The sequence below is a fragment of the Pongo abelii genome, chromosome 10 (genome assembly GCF_028885655.2).
Source record: "Pongo abelii isolate AG06213 chromosome 10, NHGRI_mPonAbe1-v2.0_pri, whole genome shotgun sequence".
Classification (NCBI taxonomy): Eukaryota; Metazoa; Chordata; class Mammalia; order Primates; family Hominidae; genus Pongo; species Pongo abelii.
In genome coordinates this window covers 81,047,136-81,071,347 of record NC_071995.2, presented here as the reverse complement: position 1 = coordinate 81,071,347, position 24,212 = coordinate 81,047,136, and the positions used below count along the sequence as shown (strand labels likewise).

Genomic DNA, 24,212 nt, shown 5'->3' with positions numbered 1-24,212 from the left:
GCAAAAAGTTTTTGCCAGGTGCATGTCTGGCACTCAGTAAATTCAGATCAAGCAAAGGGGAGTAAGAAGTGGAAGGGATCGGTTAACTGACTGGAATCTCCGGCTTCTTACTCCCTACTTAAACAGGCCCTCGTTCAAATGCACTGGCTGTCTTTGTCCCCTTGTATGGCGCCCTGCTAGGCACATTCAGTGCAACGGTGAACTCCAGCAACATTCAGAAGTGCAGAAAACATATGCAACTTCATGCCATGGGCCAGTCAAACCTTAATAAAAGCAAAGGATAAAAAGTCTTAACATTGTGCTATAAATGTTGACTACCAGATAGTAATAAAAATTACAGGATGTACTAGAGGCTTTATTTAGCTTCTAACTCAAACATTACCTTTTAAGTAATATCAGGAAATTCCACTCTTGAATAGGTTTCTGTAATAACTCCTAAATGAAACACACCAGAAATTTTACAGTAAGGATCATATTTCTTAATAAATCCAGTTTTGTTCTATTCTGAACCGTATCTCAAATCAATCCATGTGTCTTGCTCCTTCAACAATCTAAACAAATGCAGGTCATCCAAATGATATATTAAGTTCCATTATATCTTTCTGTGAGAGACCAGATATTATGAGGAAAGAAGGCTGTGTATAATTGCCTAATGAATTTAAACACCTGTTACATGACTTTATTCCTCCCAGATGAAGTCCCGGCATCTAGTAAGGAGAACAGTGCCTAGAAAACATTCTGTTCTATTATTATATCTCACTTTGGGATGTGATGTGGAGAAAATGGTTTATTAGTGGCAACACTAATTATGAATGTTTATTAAACATTTTACAGAGTGCCTTACATGTATTATCTCAAGTAGCCCTTTCTAAAACATTGTGATGTTTGTAAACTTTGTGAATTCGTGTTTTACAAAAAAGCAGGTAGAATTCAGAAAAGCTAGGTTGTTACTCAGAATCTCATCACCCAATGGGTAGAAAAATTAGGACTCAAAAGCTATGTCTTTTGATTATAAGTCCAGGGTTCTATGCTGTAAACCTGCGGTCCCCAAATCCTGGGCCATGAACCGGTCCTGCTCCATGGCCTGTTAGGAACTGAGCCACACAGCAGGAGGTGAGCGGTGAGCAGGCATTACCACCTGAGTTCCGCCTCCTGTCAGATAAGGAGCAGCATTAGATTCTCACAGGAGCTGGAACCGTATTGTGAATTGCACACGCGAGGGATCTAGGTTGTGTGCTCCTTATGCGAATCTAATGCCTGATGATTTAAGGTGGAACAGTTTCATCTGGAAACTATCACCACCCAGTCCGTGGAAAAATTGTCTTCCACGAAACCGGCCAAAAAGGTTGGGGACCACTGCTGTAAACCACACTAAACCCTACAATACCCACTTCATACCCACCAAGTCCAAGTTCTTCAACAGGCCTCTGTTCATCAAATTGCTCTCACTCTGACTTCAAGGTGATTAACTGATATAAGAGACAATTAACTCCTACTGGAAAAGTTCATACAGCCACAGATTGGTCAATGCTAGCAGACAAAGAGGTCAAAAATTTGTATCTATAAAATCCAGAACATTGGAGAACATCTCCTCAATGTTTATTTTGCAGTGAGGAAATTGATGTCTATATGTGTTGGAAGTGTTCACCAAGAGACAGCGACTCAATCACAGCTAGGACTAGAAATTCCATCTTTCTTTGTGCTCATGGAATAGCACTTTGTTCATTTGTTTCTAATTTTTCATTATCTATTTATTTATTTTTAGAGACAGGGCCTTGCTATGTTACCCAGACTGGCTTTGAACTCCTGGGCTCAAGAGATCCTCCTCCTTCAGCCTCCCGAGTAACTGGGACTATAAGAACATGGCACCGCACCTGGCTCATTCATTTATATTTTTAATTACTACTTTTCTTCAAGAATCTATGATAATTCTCTAAAGCAAGAACATTTAGATTCCAATGTCCTCAGCTGGGTATTCAAAACGGTCCAAAATCTGGCCCATCTTTACTACCTAAACTTCAAATTTCCCTAAATTACATTGGTATCTTTACTGTTTCAAAATGCCCTCGTGGTACTGCCCCCTTTATCATTCTATTTGTAAACCAAATTCCCATCCATCCACCTATTATTGCCACAATTTTAAATGTTCTTTACCTCCAGCCTAAGTTCTATTTTTTCTGCAAGACTTGCAACAACAATTCAGTTTCTCCAGGTTACATTAATCCCTGCTTTCTCAAAGCTCACCAATCTCATAACTTGTATCACGTATGAAAGATATCAACTACTGTAAAGGTCAAATCTGAAGTTGTTGAGGCCCAAAGTGACACTAAGCATACAATATTAATCTTATTATCTCACACTTACAGAAGTGAGTTTCACTGCTCCCACAAGAATACCAGCTCTGAAAGGGCAAGGATTTATCTATGTTTTGTTCACTGACTTACTATCCATAGCAACTAGACCAGCACCTGGCACAGAAGAGACACATCATGTCATATGGGTGAATGGGTACATGAATGATTGAGCAAATGACTGAATGAATGAACAAAAGAACAATGAACCAAAAGAACAGGCTGGGGGCAATTTTAGATACACCAGAATCTTAATACGTTGATCAAATAGCCCAATCTCATCTGTGTACTTATACAAAACAATATAGAATCTTAAAATATCTACTTCACTTCCTGGGGTCTTTAGGAGGTAAGCTGAAGTGTTAGGATAACTTGTAAACAAAGGGGTTACTGATATGAGAGACAGGGTATTCCTGAAACAGCAACTGTCAGTAACTTGGAAAGGATGCAATTGTGGGATTTGAGAAACTCCTACATAATCGCATAGAAATCTGTGACTTAAGAATGTGGTTTCCGAGAGAAAGTTATTTTTAATCTAATTTTTAAATATCTCTCAAGAATCCAGCCACTTCCTAGTTTACTGTTGTAGTAAATAACAAAATTTAACTTTGATCAACACAAAAATGGACTAATATATCTTTGCAATGTTACACAACAGTATTACAGTATTCACTTTCATTACAGTTTCTCTAATGAATTTTGATATTTAAAAAAAAAATAGTAACCACAGGTACAGCCAAACATATGAGCTTTATGACATATTTTTAAATTAGCCAATTTGGAGAGAAGGAAAGCATTCTTAAAATAGATAAAAATTTGAAAAGGCTCACATTAACTGAGCAATGTTGGGCACTTAGAGATGTCTATGTATTAATGCATTTAATCATCAGAATACTGTAGATATGAGATGTGGACACTGGGGAAACGAAGAGGTAAAATGAGGATTCCCAGGTCATACTGCTATTAAAGCAGCAGGCATTATACTGCCTCATAGAGGCAGCCTGATCAAGAAAAAGAAGTAAATATTACAAATCGTTGCAAAAAACAAAACAAAATGAAAAATACCTGAAATAACCTTGAAAAACGTCAATTATAAAGTTATATTTAAAAAGACTAATTAAACAATACTTATTAGAATGTATTTATGGAATATTTAGGATTTAAGATTTTGGCCTGATGAGTTTAAAAAACAGGGAAAAAATGTCAAATTCACATTGAGCTTTTCAGATTTCATTACCCAGCATTTTCTTAATTCTGAACCAATAAATCCAATGGTATTCAACCACCCTAAGTGTTCTTCATTTGGATGGAAAAAACACGGCCCATTTTCAGAGAGACATGAAGAGAGATATTAACATCATGAAACTTTCTATTATCTCTCAGCTGAAATATGTCACAACCACCAATGCACTTCTCACCAAGACTTAAAACAAAACAAAACACAGAACTCACTGCCAAAGTCAATTACTTCATATCCACCTGGAAGGTAAACACTGTGAGAAACACACTACCACCCTATCAACACCACTACCACCACCACCATTACTAATACCACCACCTCCACCACCACCACCACCACCACCACCACCACCATTACTAATACCACCACCTCCACCACCACCACCACCACCACCACCACCACCATTAGGAATACTAGTCACCACCACCACCACCATTAGCAATACCAACACCACCACCAACAACTCTGGTCAAGAAAAAAGATACTAAACTGCTACAAGATTTACTGCTCAGTTTTCTTTCTTTCTTTTTTATTTTTTTATTAGTGTGAGCTCTCCTTCATGATAGAAGTGCTTAACTTTTATACTAAGAGCAATAAATAAATCTGCTCAATATATCTAAATAATTTGGTGGGGAAAAAAGAGGATTAAAAAAATTCAAGTGCCCTAACACTACAAGCTAAATTTTAACTGCAGATATATTTTTACAGCTGCTGTGAACTTCTAGAGGTGGTTATTCTTGGAAATCACCTTCTGCTTACTTGGGCTTCCTTTATGGGGTAATTGTTACCAAAGTTTACTTTGTCTGATTATTTTGAATGAATTCAGTATCCAGAGAATAGCCATAATGCTAAATTCTGACTTAGCTCATTTTCAAAATTTTAGGGTAAAGGAGTTTCACTGACACAAAGTGGGATCAAAGATACCCGCTCAATGTGCTCACTAGTACTTGATACAATATGGAGCAGGAAAAATGAGTAAAGGTCTTGCACGCTCAGGCTCAGCCTGGGCAAATCATACTGCTCTAAGTATTTGTTTCCTCAGCTGTAAAAGTTATATATATATATATATATATATACACACACACACATATATGATTTAATTTAATAATTTTTAAAGTAAAAGATTAATATCCTCATGACAGAAGAGTTAAAGAGTCAGATAAAAGTAAAAATGAACATAAAAGTCCTTTGTAAAATGCATGCAACTTGTATGAAATAGAATGATTCACATTACTACAAATATATTGCCCTAAACATAATCTCTTTGGAGAGCCTGAATTACTCACACATATGAGTTTAGCAAGTAAGTTATTAGAAAGATCAGGAGTCAGCAAACTACAGCCCAGAACACATAACCATACTCTTTGTCTGCAGTATAAACAGCAGAGCTAAGTAACTGTAGTAAACTCCATATGGCCCTCACAGCAAAAAACATTGACTATCTGGCCTTTATGGAGAAAGTATCAGACCTCTGAGCTTGAGGATCAAGCAGGGCACTTAATAATATTTTTTTAGGTTTTCTTTTAATTTCTCCATAATTAAAAAAATTAATTTCAGTATTTAAAAAACATTATTTTTCTTGCATGGAACAATGAATCAGAGTCCATTTCTAATTATATGCATAAAATGATTATACAGGTAATGTAAAAATGGCATAATTCCCTATTTTATTCTATATTTGTTAAGAATTAGAAAGTGGGATTGACTCATGAAAGGCTCCATTTTAGATAATCAAGTATTAACTGTATTTAAGTTTAAAAGATAATGGAAAAGATAACTTCATGATAAAAGGGAGAAAAGGGGATATTATTTTACATGTAAATAGATTCTTCTGAAAGGTGAAACACAAAACGTATAGCCCAGTACAGTTTGCAATAAATTACCTGGCCTTCAAAAAAACATAAGCACTTTGGAACTTAATCTTTTGTTCTTAGAAATGAGTGAAAAACATAATATCTGCACAAGAAACCCATCTTTCCAATCAGATTATTTCAAAGAGAGGAAATTATGATTTTACCCAAAAACAGCTTAGCGGTAAAATTACTTTTTAAATTATGATTCAAGTAGAATGCAATTTGGTCCTGAAGCATCCTCAGAAATGCCCACATTAGGAAAATCTCCTGGAGAGGTTAAATGAGTTGTTCACAATTACACAACTAGGTAGTGGCAAAACCTGTGTGAGAACTCAGGCCTCCTGATTAGAACTGCAGGGTTTATGCCATTATGCCATATGGCCATACTTTTCACAGCATGTTCCCTTTATCTACGAAATCACAACTTCTCTCAAATGTCTAACATTTTTCAGAGGCTTTCACTTAATTAATCTAGAAAAAGGCTGCCAGCTGGACGCAAAGGTGCAGGTTCAAACAACTTTTATATAAATCTGATGTAAATCAGCAAATGTCTTAATAGCATATTAAATTTTTATAGAATCGTTCTCCCATAATTAACTTTATGTGATTGCTCTTTTAAAGTTGTTCAGTAGTGAATTTGCCTCTAGGAAGCAATAAGCTGGGCATATTTTAGGATGGCCATTTATTTAAAGGGATAAAAAAATTCCAAATTCATTCCCTGCTTTAAATGTTTGGTTTGTCTGAAAATGATTCCTTTTTCAAATAGGTAACAGAATGGAAACCGGGTTTACCCCAAATTTTACAGTCACCTTTATAATTTGATATAACTCCCCATCAAAGCTAAAAACAAGACAATTTTATATTTTAAATACAACCTAATTCCTGCTGCATATGTAAGACATTTGTAAAACATCACTTCGGCAAGTAAATGGGAAAGAAAAAGAAGCACCCAGATTCATATTTATACTGTAAACCACTGTTACTCAGAAATCAAGGGCTGTATGTACCAAACACACAGCCAAGAAAGCAATCAAATGCTAATGTAAGACTATTACTCCAGAAAATTGCAATTATGTAGGGACCTACAATTTATCATAGTTTTGAAAAAACAAATTAAGAATCCAACCATTCTGACCCATACACAACCCCAAAGAAGATATCCTGATTACTCAAACTTCAGTGCCAATTTGTTAAACAGTAAATAGACAGCTAAGCGGACTAAAGGCACAAGTGAAAAAACAGGGGCTTCACAAGACTTTAACCAGGTTTACTGACCCACATGGTTCGAGGTCAAAACTTTTCACTACAGATCCTGTTAAACTTGGAAAGTTAAACACACACACACACACACACACACACACACACACACACACACTACATCTTTGAAAGAGGGCCAAAATCCCTATCCTTAATTCCATTCCAAAATGTAAAATTAAGATTGATAGTGATAGTTAAAAGTTCTTTGAATACACTCAAAATCAATACACTGCATTCTTTAAATGAGTCAATTTTATGATATGTGAATTACATCTCAATAAAAGCATTAAAAACTAAAAGCCTGACCTGAACTGACATGAGGCAATTTATAGTTTTTATTTATTCCAGTTACTGTAAATATTCATATATTTTCCTGCAGAAATACTAAGTGTTTCTTATTGTGAAGCGTTGCCATGTTGGGAGTGTTATTTAATGCAGGGTTCATGCACTTTGTCTTTGAATAGTAATTTTTTTAAAAATCAAAACCATACCTGACTGGCCTCATGGTTTTGGATATTGAATCAGGGAACATGTAGGCCTTTTTTGTATAAATAGAGGAAAGCTCAGATATCAAAAGTCTTTATGATCTTTACAACCCACACAAGAGAGTCTCCACAATTTAGGACACCATTAGACACATGGACACTCCTGGACATCAAAATATTGCTAATTAGTCTAAGCAATTTTGTATTTTTTATGAAATTTGCAGGAAAAAATTTTGTCTGAATTACAAGGAGCCTCTGTAATGCAGACTCATTATTTCCCGTATAAAGCAATGCGGGAAATATTTTCCTGTATTAGCAATGCACTGCCTGTCAAGAACACATAAATAATATGGTTGATTAGCAATGATGCAGCAATATGAAATTCAGAAACAAATCAAATGCTTCAATGTCAATTGAATCTGAATTAATTCTTGCTTGCATGCTTTTGAGAAACAACACGCAGAGTAGGTGAAATGCATAGGCACATAAGAGGCAAACTCAGTCAAGACCAACCTCCAGGGTATATGCACAAAGCCTCTCCTTTAAGTCTGTTAAATGTAGGGCAAGGCTACAGTAGAAATGATAGGCCCCTGCAGGCCACTGTGATGTTCAAGCTCAGAATACCAAGATCTCAATGCCTGTTTCCCTTCTGGGACAGACGCATGCCAAAGAAAGACTGTCCAGTCCCTGGTCTCAGGGAGGCTTCCAAACCAGTTAGAGACTAGACAAACTCACACATCCATCAGCATCACTCATCTAATATTCTAATTATCTGGCTATTTTTTACTTTGAAACTCAAGTCTTACTGCATACTAGGCAACTGCGGGGTGTGTCGGCGGGGGGGGGGGTTTGTTCAACTTTTTTGTAATATGGAGTAAAAATAATGAATGCACATATTATCTGGAGAATGGTTACCACACAAATGTAAATCCTGAGAGAGCAGGTGTTTGTCTATTTTCTTCACTACTTTATCCTCAACATCTAGATCAGTACTTAGAAAATAGTACATATGTATTAATAAATAAATATGAATATAACAAATTTCTCCTCACGAGCGGCATTGAGGAGAAAAAAAATGGACACCGACTCTAAACCTAAATGAAATGCACAAGCATGAAATGGTCTTAAAACACACACACACACACACACACACACACACACACAGATGAGCAGAGCTACTTAGACACCACTACTTTCTGTCACTCTCTGACTCTTCCCTAACCAGGCTAAATTAATTTTTCTGACACTTGTGCTTCTCCAGCATTTCATAAGGAATTATATTAGCACTTAGCACAGAGTTATACAGTTATTGTATACATGTCTGCTACTTGCTAGGGGCAGAGAGAAAATATCCATCATTGTATTTTTAGCACTCATAAAATTAGCTTTTGCACCTGGAAGTACAGATTATTTGTATTCAAAGCTACTGTAGATAATAAGCATTGGTCCCAAAGCCAAGTAATGTGAAAAAAAAAAAAAATCATTGTTTCTTTTGTAATACTACTCGGATCTTTCATTTTCACTAAAATTGCACAAAAACAGTATAACAGGAAGACCATGAGCTTTGGAGTCAGATATTTGAGATGAGATTCTCTCTCTGCTGCATACTATCTATGAATCCTTAGGCAAATTATTTCACTTGATAAGCCTCAGTTTATCTTATCTGTATCTCATCTGTAAATGAGGTTAATGCTTTCATAGAATGGAACAAAATATTGCACAGAAGACACATTGCTAGCACACACTAAGCCTTGATAAATGGTGGTTCTCATTACCACCAGCTGTGTGTATATGCAAATGAAAGCTAGTGAATTCAGATGGGTTATTTCTCTTCCTCTTGAACAATATGGAAGTCAGAGCAGCCAGGGAGAAGATTATACTGCAGAATGAAAGAGAATCAAAGACTACAAATTATCCTGTCCGAGAACCAGAAACTTCAGGCTGCTGCTTTGACAACTTAAATTCAGCCCTTTTCTCACTCAGCCAGCTCATTTTTCAATTGGCATCCCCACATTTTCTCCTTTCTTGCTATTTTACCTCTGAAATATGTTCAGTTTTGGAGTCATTTTCACTTTTACATTAGGGTTGCCAGCAATTCAAGTATTCACAAGACAGCAAGAAACTGAAGTCATATTCTGTGGTCAAAGAAACTTTAAGACTCTAGTGGTGGCCTTTTTAAAAATCCCACCGCATTTCTGGAGTTACAAGTAACAGGATGAATGTCTACACACACAGATAATGTGCCCAGTGCTAATGACTAAAATTTTGCTCCTGAGTTTGTGCAGTGGTGCTGTGTAGAGTTGAAAGAAGGTGGAGATTGAGCTGCCCTACTTTTAATTCTTCACTTCTAAACCCATCTTAAGTTTGGCATGAAAGAGAACAGACCTCTACTGAGGGATAAACTATTTCAAACAGTAACACCATGTTAGTAAAGGAAATTAACCAAATTAGAAAGAAAAATACACTGTGATTTTAGTCTCTTTGCGTTAAGCTTGTGTTATTTGCAGAAGCAAACATTCCATTTGAGTGTGAGCTGAAATCAAGCTGGAGCACTAGGATGACAAAATGCAAATAAGGAGACCCTATATGAAACTACTTGAGGTGGGAGGGAAGGAGGAACCCGGGAGGAAGGGAAGAAAACACAACTACCAACAGCTCAATTTCAAGAGGAAGCTTGGAATTATTAACAAAGGAAAAAAAGAACCCAGGGTGAAATAAAAATTAGAATTGTAATTAATTAATGATGAATTTGAGTGACGGGTACATGGAAGTCCAATACTAGTCTCCAGTCTAATTGAGGTGCAAATGGCCAACTGAAAATGTCCATAAACTAATTTTTTAAGCATTAAAAGAGAAATATGTTTACAGTGACAAAAGCATTCAACCTGGTTGGGAGAGCCTAGAATATACCGTTGTCTCTCCTCTCAACTAATCGTGGGCCTAATTTTTGTGGGCCTCAAATTCTTTTTTTTTTTAATTTATTTTATTTGTTTATTTATTTTTTGAGACAGGGTCTCACTCTGTAACCAAGGCTGGAGTACAGTGGTGCAATCATGGCTCACTGCGGCCTCCACTTCCTGGACTGAAGTGATCCTCCTGCCTCAGCCTTTCAAGTAGCTGGAATTACAGGTGCACACCACTGCATGCTCCTAATTTTTGTATTTATTGTAAAGATGGGGTCTCACCATGTTGTTCAGGCTGGTCTCGAACTCCTGGCTCACACGATCCACCTACCTCGGCCTCCCAAAGTGCTGGCATTACAAGTGTGAGTCGCCATGCCCGGCCTCAAATTCTTTTAAGAGGGTGGTGCTGTAGAGATGGACAAATGGTTTCTAGTATGGTTTCTAGTATATCATTCCAGCTATAAAAATATTGGTGTTTTTGTGAAATTTTTATAATATTTAATGTCATTACAGGAGGGAATCAGATTCTCAATGTACATCAGTGGGTTCCAAACTTAGCTATTCATCAAAATCACTGGGAGAGCTTTTTAAAAATATCTCCCTCCTGCCACGTCTCCACAAATTCTCCCCTCAAGTCCTTAAAAACAAACAAAAGTAAGTAGACCAAAAAATTCTTATTCAGTAGCTTCCAGTTTTGTGCTGTCATCTCTAGTCTAAAATAATTTCCCCAGGAGCAGCTGATGATCATCTAAGTTTGGTGTACTCAAAGAAAACTCATGATGAATCCTCAAGTCTTCTTAAAGTAAATGGTCACCCCTGCCACTCGCCCCATGTATCATCTGTCAAGTAAATCATATTTTTATGTATTGAATTTTCTGAAATCCAAAACCAATTTTATCTATAGATTTGTCTCAGTAAGCCAAAGTTACGAAGATATAGGATTCTGTAAAAGTAATTTGGTCTGAGTGTTATTAAGTTGTCCAAAATAGTTTATGAAATATTTTTGGCAGCCAGAAAACAGTATTGCTTTAAAAGACAAAACTTTCTGCCTCCTGTTGTCGCTCCAGGAGGTGGGAAAACAAACCACTGAACAACAACAACAACAACAACAAAGCCAGACTCAACGTTTCCCTGAAAAGGTTTATTATATAGAGATTCTGGGATCAGCTGCAACAATATTGCCTGCCAGGCTGGGGAAGAATAACCTTTAGATGATAACAGTGCCTCCTTTTTTTTTCAAAAAAAAAAAAGAGAGAGAGAGACTTGAACCCTGCAAGCTATTGCAGTTACTGAACTACTGCTCCCTACAATAAACCTTGCTAAAAGAAAATATATGGGAAACAGGGTGGTTTGGGGAGGAAAACAGAACAACCTGTCTCCCCTCCATTTTCAGATACATAAGCAACAGCACCCTCCTGAGCCCAAAGGGAAAAGAAAGCACGCTCTGAAAGTATGAGATGATGATGATGGCAAGATATTATCAATGGAGGAAAATTGGCATAGGGGTACTTGTTATCAATCTCAATCAAACAAAAGATAAATTATCAAGTCATGTTGCTCAGAAGAATTAACCTTGAAAAAGGCTTTTCCTCAGCTTTCTTTCAATTATCAGCACTGGTGAACAGGATAGCAAGCATTCCATTCTTTGCTGATTGACATTTCAGCATGCATTCCATTAACTAGTCTATATGGTTCTAGAATAGCCGCAGCCATGCTAATTGAGTGCTCCATAAAATGACAGATAAAAAGATCACCGTTACTGAAAATGCTACAAAAATGCCGTAGAATGCTGACAATGATGATACCTGCTATAAGACAGGGACGTGGCAAGAGAGTACACATTTACTATATTCATACCTAACACAAAACAGCGAAGATATTATATCCCTGATTTTACAGGACATTTAACTGATGTTCAAAGAAGTTTAGAAATTTCCCCAAGGTCACACAGCTAGAAAATGACCGAGTTTCTATTTAAATCTAAATCTGCAGGCACCAGTCCAACGGCCTTTCCCCAATAGCCTTATAAGCATCTCTGCATGAAAAGATTAGCCAAATACCAAATAGTTATTCAAAGTAAACAGCAGTTCTTTTCACAATATTAAATATATTTAGCTTTTATTACAATATGTCATGAGAGCTTAAGAAGAAACTACATATAGTGGATCATATAAATGGGCAAATTTTTACTTGAATCTTGAAATTAGGAGAAATAAGGTTTTCATGTAACTTTGAGTTTTCCATTTTATAAAAGTTACGGAAATGTACTCAAATTATTCATGTGAAACCTTGGTATAATCTTTTTCAGTTCTTAAATATACAAAATTGAATTATGTTTAAATATCCACAACTGATATTGCATATAATCAAGATCTCTGTATTAAAAGTAGTTATTTGTACTTTATATTTAGCAATAGTTTGATGGGAATTCAGGATATATTTTCCATGTGCTCCCTTAAGTAAGAACTAAGTCATTTATTTTTTAGGTGTCCTTCATTTTCCCCATGTTATCCGTACTGTTTTCTTTAATTTACAGTAATCATAAGCAAAATTGACAACCACATACCAAAACACAGGTAACACAGATCCCCCATCACAACAAAGAGAAATACTACGATCTCTGCATTTTATTTGATTCCTGAAATTAAATGAATCAACACATAGAGAAAGAAAGAAATTGTCCTTTGGAACGGAAACTGACTTCACTAATCAAGACTATAATTACTGAAGAAACATGTATTAAATTCTGAATTCATGCTATTTCTCTTTATGCAAGAGTTATAATCAGACCAACAGAGCATACAGGAGCCATCTGGGTACTGCAGCATTGTAAAGACAAACCCAGAGAACAAGGGCACACTGACCTTCCTACCACCAAATCATCACTGATTTCGAAGATGCTATTCTTCCCTTTTGATTTCTTAATATCCTTTTTGAAGAAAGAAATACTATGACCATTAAGTACAAAATCTGATTGTTTAAAATAAAAACTTATAATCCTATGCAACCTTACCATAGTATCACCTTTCAAATGTATTTGAACCATCAATGCATTTGACATAAGTCAGTTTTATCTACCCCACCCCATTCATGCCTTTTAAGGAATCTCTAATGTACTCATGGAATCTGGCTTTCTATAAAATTTCATTTGATAAATCAACACTAAGTTATCATTTCCACCATTCTAAGCATTTAAGACAGGAACTGAACTTCTAGGTAATGACAATGGATTTCAAATTTGTGCAAACCACATCATTTTCTGTGAACTGAAAATACTGGCTTGAGTATGAGTAACCTGATATCCATCAGATCCCCCTCAGTCAATTTGATTCCCCCAGGCAGCAGGTATCGAAAATTGAGCTGAGTGATGTAATATGCATCCCAGACACAGTGTTATGAGAATAGCATAGAAGATTTCAATGAGACTCATTATTTATTCATCACAAGATCCAATTTGCGTGTCATTTTCACTGACGGAGTATTGAGTTAACTGGTTGAAATTCAGTGCTGATAGAGTATTTCATGCTGTACTGTAAAAAGGACCCTTTAAAAAATGTTTTTTCTATCTTCCTGTATGAAACAGTCTAAAACAAAGAGGTATTTTGTACTTGTAGCCATTCACAGTAATACCTGAACATTGTTCATCAAGGTTGGGAGAAGGGACACAGGAGAAAGCAAGCTTTTTTTTTTTTTTTGATCTTTTCAAAAAACCAGCTCCTGGATTCATTGATTTTTTGAAGCGTTTTTTTGTGTCTCTATTTCCTTCAGTTCTGCCCTGATCTTAGTTATTTCTTGCCTTCTGCTAGCTTCTGAATGTGTTTGCTCTTGCTTCTCTAGTTCTTTTAATTGTGATGTTAGGGTGTCAATTTTAGATCTTTCCTGCTTTCTCTTGCGGGCATTTAGTGCTATAAATTTCTCTCTACACACTGCTTTAAATGTGTCCCAGAGATTCTGGTATGCTGTGTCTTTCTTCTCATTGGTTTCAAAGAACATCTTTATTTCTGCCTTCATTTCGTTATGTATCCAGTAGTCATTCAGGAGCAGATTGTTCAGTTTCCATGTAGTTGAGTGGTTTTGAATGAGTTTCTTAATCCTGAGTTCTAGTTTGATTGCACTGTGGTCTGAGAGACAGTTTGTTATAATTTCTCTTCTTTTACATTTGCTGAGGAGAGCTTTACTTCCAACTATGTGGTCAATTTTGGAATAGGTGTGGTGTGGTGCTGAGAAGAATGTATATTCTGTTGATTTGGGGTGGAGAGTTCTGTAGATGTCTATTAGGTCGGCTTGGTGCAGAGCTGAGTTCAATTCCTGGATATCCTTGTTAATTTTCTGTCTCGTTGATCTGTCTAATGTTGACAGTGGGGTGTTAAAGTCTCCCATTATTATTGTGTGGGAGTCTAAGTCTCTTTGTAGGTCACTCAGGACTTGCTTTATGAATCTGGGTGCTCCTGTATTGGGTGCATATATATTTAGGATAGTTAGCTCTTCTTGTTGAATTGATCCCTTTACCATTATGTAATGGCCTTCTTTGTCTCTTTTGATCTTTGTTGGTTTAAAGCCTGTTTTATCAGAGACTAGGATTGCAACCCCTGTCATTTTTTGTTTTCCATTTGCTTGGTAGATCTTCCTCCATCCCTTTATTTTGAGCCTATGTGTGTCTCTGCATGTGAGATGGGTTTCCTGAATACAGCACAGTGATGGGTCTTGACTCTTTATCGGAGTCTTGCTCTTGTTGCCCAGACTGGAGTGTAGTGACGCGATCTCGGCTCACTGCCACCTCTGCCTTCCTGGGTCCAAGCGATTCTCCTGCCTCAGCCTCCCGAGTAGCTGGGATTACAGGCACCCCTCCACCTCGCCCAGCTATATATATATATATATATATTTTTTTGGATTTTTAGTAGAGACGGGGTTTCACCATGTTGGCCAGGCTGGTCTCAAACTCCTGATCTAGTGATCTGACTGCCTCGGCCTCCCAAAGTGCTGGGATTACAGGCGTGAGCCACTGTACCCAGCTGAGAAAGCTTTTAAAGACCTCCACTTCTCTTATGAGGACTGTAGAATAATAAGCCAAATATTATTCAGTAAAAAGTACGATAATACTAGTCTTCCAAAAATAAATGTTTTTTATTTAATGATAAAAAATGTAGGCCGGGCACGGTGGCTCACGCCTGTAATCCCAGCACTTTGGGAGGCCAAGGCGGGCGGATCACAAGGTCAAGAGATCAAGACCATCCTGGCCAACATGGTGAAACCCCATCTCTACTAAAAATACAAAAAATTAGCTGGGTGTGGTGGTGTGTGCCTGTAGTCCTAGCTACTCAGGAGGCTGAGGTAGGTGAATCGCTGGAACCCGGGAGGCGGAGATTACAGTGAGCCAAGATTGCACCACTGCACTCCAGCGTGGCGACAGACCAAGACTCCGTCTCTCAAAAACAAAAAAAAAAAAAGAATGTGACATACACTGATATGAATGAGATATAAAACTTCAACTCTAGCTTTCAGGAGGATTTTCAGTCTCATCACCGAAGGAACCTTCCCTCAGGTTTAGGAGACAGATGGGATAGTTCCCCCCCCCTCCCCCCACCCCCGACTCCCAAGTGGCTACACAGAGCTGACCTGCATATCCCTAGGCTCCTTCCATGGACAAGCCAAAGTAGGAGCACATTTTGAAACCATGCATTGTTTCCCAACATTTTGGGAGCTACAATATACCACAGAAGGCCCCTATATCACTGTACATACCAGGGGGTCTCAATCTACCTTTCCTGACTCATTTTCCTCTATCAACCATGTCCTCTGTGTATCTGCCAAAACAACTGCTCCATGGTACCCAGTAATTTTCTGTGAGTTTTCCTCTGTGTAATGCTCATGCTGTACCCTTTACTCTTCCTCACCTCTCCAGTTATAAATGCCTGTATCTTTACCCTGCAAGGTTCTACTCAAACGTCTCTGCTCCAGAAGGCATTTCTTGGTCCCCTCAACCAAAAGTAACCTTCCCTTCCTCTCAACTCCCCCACCATTCTCAGTGGCTCCCTTATAACCCTCACCACTTCCCAGCTTGAATTTCAATTCTATATTTACATGCACTATTCTCGACTTCATACTATTCTATAAAGTCCTGGCATATTGGCATGTTCCTTTCAATTCCTCTTTGAATCCCCACATCGCCTAATATAGTGCTTGGCACAAAGATGAATTTTTTTTAATGATAATTTGTGAATAGATCGTTGTTCCAAGTATTAACAGTGTAATGCAAGCATTACAGATGCTTGCAATGGTAGTCAGATTCCCAAACTTAAATTACTTAACTTGAACTTAAACTGCAACTGGAATACAGAATCACCTTAAATCAGCTGAACAAGGGAGCCAGCCTGCAGGAATACAATATCTTATTAATCTTTGACTTTTTGAATCGTAAAATATTTTTGAACATTGACTTTATTTGTGGTATTATCTGGTTAGCAGTGTTGGCAGCTGTTCAAAGTTTTATAGTACTACAGGTCATGAATATTAAATGCCACAAGTTTACTGGGAGGAAATCCAAATTCATTCATAAGTGCCTAACAAACAGCCCTACAGTTTCAATAAAGCTAAGAAATATTGTGATCAGAATCAGAGCATCTTGCTATATCTGGATTCTCGCAAAGTCAAGTGTAAGGCAAATGAAAGGAAAGGGGGTCATAAAAGTGGGAATACTACTTGGAGGAGAGTGGTACAGGTGTTGACTATGGAAAATCACAAACAGTAAATATATCATATTTCATTCAATGCAATTGATATGGGGGAGGGGTCACAACTAAGGCAAAACCACAACCTAGTCTAGAAACGAAAGGGACAATGCCATAAATGATAACAGATTCCATCAAAGCCATCCCCAGCAACTAATGGAAAAAGCACATGTGGATTCAATATGCAAACACCTGCAGGCTATGCATCTCTATTTGCATGCTCTTCTCTATGTGAGAAAGCCACACAAAATAGTCAGAAGTACAGAAACACTACATTTAATACCTTTAGTATTCAGACAGTGATGAACCAAAAATCTTTAACAGAATACAAACTCCCACCCTCAGAAATTATTCTCAAGATAAACCCTACTATAAATGGTTTGGAAATATGGGGTTGTTAGTTTTGATCTGAACACTATTATCTGGATGTAGAATCAAGTGAAGCAACACATAAGACAAAGGTAAACTTCATTGCCCATGGGCAACCTCCATCATTCACATTCTGCTTAGCATTAAAACAAGAAAATTATTTCTAGAAAGAGATGACTGGAAAATCTCAATGTCTCCAATTTTCCCATATAACAATATTATTTATTGAAACAGAGTCACAAAATTTAATTTTAAGAAAAGGAGATTACTTAGGTAATGCACATCTTGGAACCAACTACATAAACTTTAGCAAAACCAAGGTAATCATCTTTAGAGAAATTTTAAAAACATCAAACTAAAAGGGCTTCATTTTTCTAAACTATCTTGTGTTAGTATTAGTATTGCTACATTGACTTTCAGATTTTTAAAATTTTCCACCTGTAACTGAATAAGTAGTTATGAGGCTAATAAAGGGGAAAGAGATGTTTCGACATTAAAACAGTTAACAGATGTTAAATAAGCACGGAAAATGGCCACTAGGCAAGCAATGACTGATGTTGGGTAAGAAAAATGTTGCTTTTACTGATTTTATTACCCATGTACCTCCTGGGGTCATGAGAGGCTTGTAAAAAATTTTGTGGGCAGATAAAAGTCTAGTATTTATTTGCAAGGCTAAGTGTATTTCAAGGACTTTTCCCCCCTTATTTTTTGACCACATAAAACTAAGTGAGTGAAAGTAATCTAAGTAATGCTAAAACAATCATTTAGTGAGAGGTCAAGAAAATTTATTTTTCTGACATACATGTCTTCCAACCCTACCTTCCAGACCCCACTAACTCAGGAATGAAATTCTCATTGTATAAAGGGGAGAGTACAGGACTTCACTTTAACATTTCAGCCACATATTTTAAAAAGGTAAATACTAAGTGTGAATTCAATAATTTACTAAGTTCCTACTATAAGCCAGATGTATGGTGAAGGACAAGGATAATGTAAGGAATATACTAAACTAAATCCTGAAGCTAAGAACTAAGACTATTCTAAAACACTGATTTTTATTCATACTTCTGAAGATTTTATACTTAATGTTTTCTGACAAAATTAACTACTGACAAAATTATAGTTTGTCAGCATTCAACCATATTATTTTGTAAGTCATATTACTTATCTCAATGAGCATTTGTTACATAAGCTAAATACGTTAACATTTTTAGCACACTAAGAATAGTGCTTGGCAGATATAAACACTGTTTATTAAATACTAAATAAAATATCTACTACATGCCAAAAACTATTTCCCATATATTTTATCAAAGAAAAATATAACTTTCATATTTCCTTGCAAAATTGCAAAAGTCTGACGATATGCACATCATCTGCATGAGTCTTGTAACATTTTTGGTGATGAACCAAAATTCTTTAACAGAATATAAACTCCCATTCTCAGAAATCATTCTCAAGACAAATTCCGTAAATGATTTGGAAGTATGGAGTTGTTAGTTTTGGTCTGATCACTACACCCAGATGTAGAATCAAGCTTAAGCAACACCTAAGGCAAAGGTAAACTGCAATCAAAACTGGCCAAATTCAGCCAAGAGCCTTGCCCCTCTGGCCCTAATAATTTCCAGCTTTAAGTGGGCCACGATTTTTAGGTTTTCATTACTTAGCTTGTTCTCTAATTGGAGTAACAGGGTTAAACATTTGTATACTGCAGTTTTCCATTTGTATATAAGTTATGTTTTAACAGGGCAAGGAAGTTTATCTCATCTGGCAAACCATGATAACTAGGATGCAGAGTTAATTGGTAAGATATTTAAGATGATTATTTTTTAAGGTTGAATGGATCTTCTAAAGCCTTTCAGACTACTTCCTTCGAAAAAATCTCCTCTAACTCACCCCAGGCATAGAAATCTATATATTTTACAGACAGAATGTGGGATTTTCTGTAACTTTCATATGGATTCTATGTCAGTGTTTACAAGCGTCACAAGCATGAGATTTTAAATGAAAGTTTGTGCTTAAATCTGCTTACTTCAGCTTTGGTCAATTACTAAGCAGTCCTTATTTCACATGCTGTCAAACAACTGTGTGTGTAAAGACTACTAGCAGTTCATCTTAAGAAGGCAGAGGCCAAAAGATAAAGAATCAAAATTTCCATCGACATTTCTTCTTTCACTTCAACTAATATGTATTAGGTATCATCCAAATACTGGACACTTCAGCTCACACTGAACACCCCCACAATTTCAAATAATCCTCACAACTCTAGGAGAGAACTATAGCTGCCTTCATTTCCAGATGAAGAAACAGATCATGGAATCAGCCCAAGTGAGTTAAGATTCTATTCCATATTAGTTTCCTTTCTACTGGGCAGTCAACTGACTTTACCTACATTTGTTCCTCAAACTATCAGAGTGTAGTAAAGATATCACCAGATAGTCAGAGATGTGTGCTTCAGTCCTAGTGATTCCATCATTTTCTGTGTTACCTACACATCTCTGGCTCTCCACACCCCAGGTGGAAATGAAGAGAGTGGCAAAGATGATCCTACAGGTCCTTAAAAATCTATAAAATGGGCTGGACGTGGTAGCTCATGCCTGTAATCCCAGCACTTTGGGAGGCTGAGGAGGGCGGATCATGAGGTCAGGAGATCAAGACCATCCTGGCCAACATGGTGAAACCCGGTCTCTACTAAAAATACAAAAATTAGCCAGGCCTGGTGACACATGCCTGTAATCCCAGATCCTCAGGAGGCTGGGGCAGAAGAGTCGCTTGAACCCGGGAGGCAGAGGTTGCAGTGAGCTGAGATCGCGCCACTGCACTCCAGCCTAGGCGACAGAGCAAGACTCGGTCTCAAAAACAACAACAACAAAAATCTATAAAATGTGTTATCCCCAATGATTTTGGCCCCAAACCTAAGAATGACAGAAAGAGCTACGACAGAATAGCAAATATCAGACAAAGTCTTGCTGTCCCGACCACTACCCTTGCTGCTGCCATTGCCTAGCCCTGCAAGCGCTGGTCGCCAAGAGAGTCTGGGCAAAGAGCCATCTGGAAACTTCTCAGGACACTGAACCTTCAACAGTATTAAGTCCTTTCTCTTAACATGGGGAACTTCACACTCTTTAGTCTCAAGAGTTCCTTGCTAGTGGCATTTCTTATTTTTGAAGCAGCTGTTACATGAATAAGGTTGACAAATAAAATACAGGATGCCCAGATAAATTTCAATTTCAGAGAAACAAAGGTTAATTTTCCATTATAAGTATGTCCCAAATATTGCATAGAACATATTTCTAGGAAGGAGTACTGCAGTGGGCAACTCTGCCCTTGAAAATATGCTTAGATGACTGTAAATTTCTCAGAGAACTTCATTAGGTCCTACAAGTAAATCCTGAATCATCATAGCCAAATAATTCCCTAACTTATGAGATGGTAAGATGGAAATTCTGTAAAAGAAATCACAACCGGGTGCGGTGGCTCACACCTGTAATCCCAGCACTTTGGGAGGCCAAGGCGGGCAGATCATGAGGTCAAGAGATCGAGATCATCCTGGCCAATATGGTGACACCCCATCTCTACTAAAAATACAAAAATTAGCTGGGCATGGTGGCATATGCCTGTAGTCCCAGCTACTTGGGAGGCTGAGGCAGGAGAATCGCTTGAACCTGGGAGGCGGAGGTTGCAGTGAGCCGAGATCGCGCCCCTGCACTCCAGCCTGGCGACAGTGTGAGACTCCGCATCAAAAAAAAAAAAAAAAAAAAAAAACAAATCACAATATTTCACAGGCGACTAATGCAAGGTCCTGAAACAGCCAGCACTGAGCCTGCATCCTCAAATACATCATAACCTCCCTAAGGACAAAGAGCATGAATTACACTTCTCCTAGTTGTATTTCTAATAAAACAAAGTTTGCTATTGTCGATGACATTGTGTTAGGTGAAAACAATTACTCTCTCTAAATCTCTTTGAAAGAATTAAAATTGATTTGAAATTAAGAGCTTGACTTTCAAACCATATGTTGTTTTCAAGCCTCAAACTCTAACCAGAGTTTCTTTTAAAGTTTCAGCATTTAACTGAAATCACAAAACAACTTCATTAAGCCCTTAATACTCTTAAGTGAAAAGGTTAGGTTTCCAGCAGAGAAAAAGCACAGCAGAGATCACTCTGCCTCTTAAGAGGAAAAAAAAAAGGGGGCATTTAAAAAAAATTAATGTTTCGAATTGCATTTGCCTCAATTTGTTTTTAAATTTCTTCTCAATTTTAAATAAAATTAGAAATCGATGCTGAAAAAGTAGTCAAAACTAGGAAAACTTGACAGTTTCCTCATAGCAAAGTATCCAAAACTTTAATTCCTCACTTGTATCCAAAAGATAGGCAAAAAAGTTTGCAAACCCTGGCCCAGTTCGTCTTCACGCCAAAGTCAAAGCAACGGTGAGTTTATTCTGAGTGAAAGAGGATGGGGAGATGGGAAGACAGACAATTTCTCAAGATGCCCCATCCCCTCAATGCCTCTCCTTAGTGCTCTAGCAGAAAACTGCTCAGTCTCTTCAAGTGTATGGGGATCCTAAAATGCTTCTGTGGCCTTCAAACAACTTTGTACTGGATACTACTAAGGGAATACGGGAAACAAATATGCCCTAAGGCAAAGGTCTTAATTGGCCACAGGGAGAAACTCAATAATAACCATTTTCTGTTTTGACTCTTCTATTTTTATGCACTACCACGAGGAAAAGGTGAGTATGATTCATTGTTTAAGAATTTGACTTCCAAGTGCACTAAAGGGAAGGACTGTTTTTCCAAAGTCAACTCAGGAAAAGTAATATCAACAAATGGCAGAGGATTTCCCCTGTAAAGTCTAGCATCTAGCTCTATTATCAGCCATGTTATTTTTTACAAAAACACGTTATAGACAATTTATCAGATTATAGACAATTTGTGCAGAAATCTAGAAATAAGAACTCAATAAATAATAAAGGTGCATATTCTTTACAAGGCAAAATTATTCTTCTACCACCCTTGAAATCATGAAAGTAAGAAACCAGAGAAATAAAACAATCAGTGACTAAAACCCTGCTTAGTACAAAGGTCAAAAGGACACTTCCACTTACCGAAGATCAAAAAGGAACTTATTTTAAATTCTGCTTGCAGAGGAACAAATTTGCTTTTTAAATGGTGGCAAAGGAGTAAGCAAGTAGATTACTCAGTAATCCAATGCTCAAGAGCCAACAATCACTTACTTTGTAAATGGTAGGTAATATCTGTTTTATTTTCAGCCTGTGAAAGACAAAGACATCATAAACTGCTGAAACTGCGAGAACAGTCACTCCTTGTTCCTTCCACAACATGCTGCATCCTGCGCACAGTCCTGTCCCCAGGAACCAGCCCCAGGTTCTGGCTGAGTAGCTTCTTGTAGAACAGTGTTTAATGTAGCAGAGCAAGGAGAGGAGAAAGAAGAGACTGGCCCCGACATCGGCTCGTCCCACGATTCCTGCCACTGCCTCCGTGTGAATGGGGTGAGAAGCAAACATCAAGCCAGCCATGAATGTCCAGTATCCATCACCAAGGAGGATCTTGGAGAAGCTTGTGAAGAGACCAGTGACTGCTGCATGCAACAGGACATTGACAAGATGGTAGCTCCAGGGATTCAACCCTCCAATGGCATGGTTCAGGCGAAAAGAAAGAGTGCAGAGTGGCCGGTAGGACTTGTGGCTGCCACTGTGGGTTAGAAGAGTGCCCCAAAAATCATTGTAGAAAATGTGCGTCCATGGAGTTTCTGGGAGAAGGTCCTGATTAGTCTTGATAGCACGGCTAAAAAACAAAATGTTAAAAAAAATCAAATGTAAAATACAAAAAGAAAGAAAAAAGAAAAAATATGACATTGATAAGATACTGCCTTTCTCAGAAGCTTTGTTACTATGTGGCTTTGTGATGGGATTCCAGGCACATATAAGCTGAATTCAGGTCCTCCACTTAACGCTTACTAAAACCACAATGAGGGTTGTTTTTCTCTTCCTTAAAAGCTTCCTTCCTTGTTGAAATGCAAATATCTTTGAAGAATAAAGTTCTTCAACTGGTTTAAGCCTTAATGTAGCAGTCTGCCAAACAACTGCCCTGAAAATCATGTGACATACTGGCTAAAAATGAATACTCCAGATCGAGGCTGGGCCTGAGAATCTGCATTTTTAAGAAGCAAGGCCCAGGTGATGCAAGGACTAGCCTCCTACTAGAAATAAATTAATAAATTTTACAGGGAATATCAGTGCCCGGTGCTTCTCATACATACAAATCACCTGACGACCCTGTTAAAAGGCAGGTTCTGACTCAGTAGGCCTGGGGAGAAGCCAGAGAGAGATTCCACGTTCCAATAAGCTCTCGGGTGATGCTGATGTTGATGGTCCTTGGACCACATGCTGAGTAGTAAGGGCCCAGATAACCGGAAAGACTAGGAAGAATGGCTCTCCATCTATCCAGTGTTTCCCTTCCTACTGCATTCTAATAAACTTCAGCCTTTCCCACTTCTTAGCTTTCATGGGACTTACTATCCTCTATAGAAATCTTCATGGTGCTTCACTGTTTCTTGCTTTTGAGGATGGTTTCCATTTGCATGCCTGTTATTTTCAAACAGACTTCAAGAAGGAAGGACCTACTAATTGCTAAACAATTGATATACTGCCAAACACCATGCTGGTCTCCTTGGCTACATCTTCTCATTTAATCTTTAGAGCAACACTGATGAGAAAGATATTATTCTCTACATCTCTCAAGTGAGAAAGTTTGTGGTTCAGAAAGATTAATTAATAACTGGCCCAGAGTCACGCAAGTTGAGAACAGTAACACAGAGCTTCATGGCTAATTCCCTTTCCACTATTCTGGGTTTCCCAAAATATGATCCGTCTACCACTGGGGACATGTAAAAAGATGTCTGCACTTTGTAAAAACTGTAATGGTTATATTTATGTTAAGGTTATTTGAAAGTAAATTTCATTACCATATCAAAGCTGGATTTCCTAGCTATCTGGCTCAGAA

The 24,212-nt window shown here is 37.6% G+C and overlaps 1 protein-coding gene across 4 annotated transcripts in view; it reads right to left on the bottom strand.

Moving 5' to 3' along the window:
- The window catches only part of TMTC2 (transmembrane O-mannosyltransferase targeting cadherins 2), a 455,354-nt gene that overhangs the window by 261,068 nt on the left and 170,074 nt on the right, over positions 1-24,212 (bottom strand). For 3 of the 4 annotated variants that reach the window (XM_002823551.6, XM_054527438.2, XM_054527439.2), the window contains exon 2: positions 22,424-22,994. In XM_002823551.6, the coding sequence (XP_002823597.1) occupies positions 22,424-22,994 (571 nt within the window). Of the gene's footprint in view, positions 1-22,294; positions 22,371-22,423; positions 22,995-24,212 lie in introns of those variants that run through there. The other variant, XM_054527441.2, reaches the window with a different exon arrangement.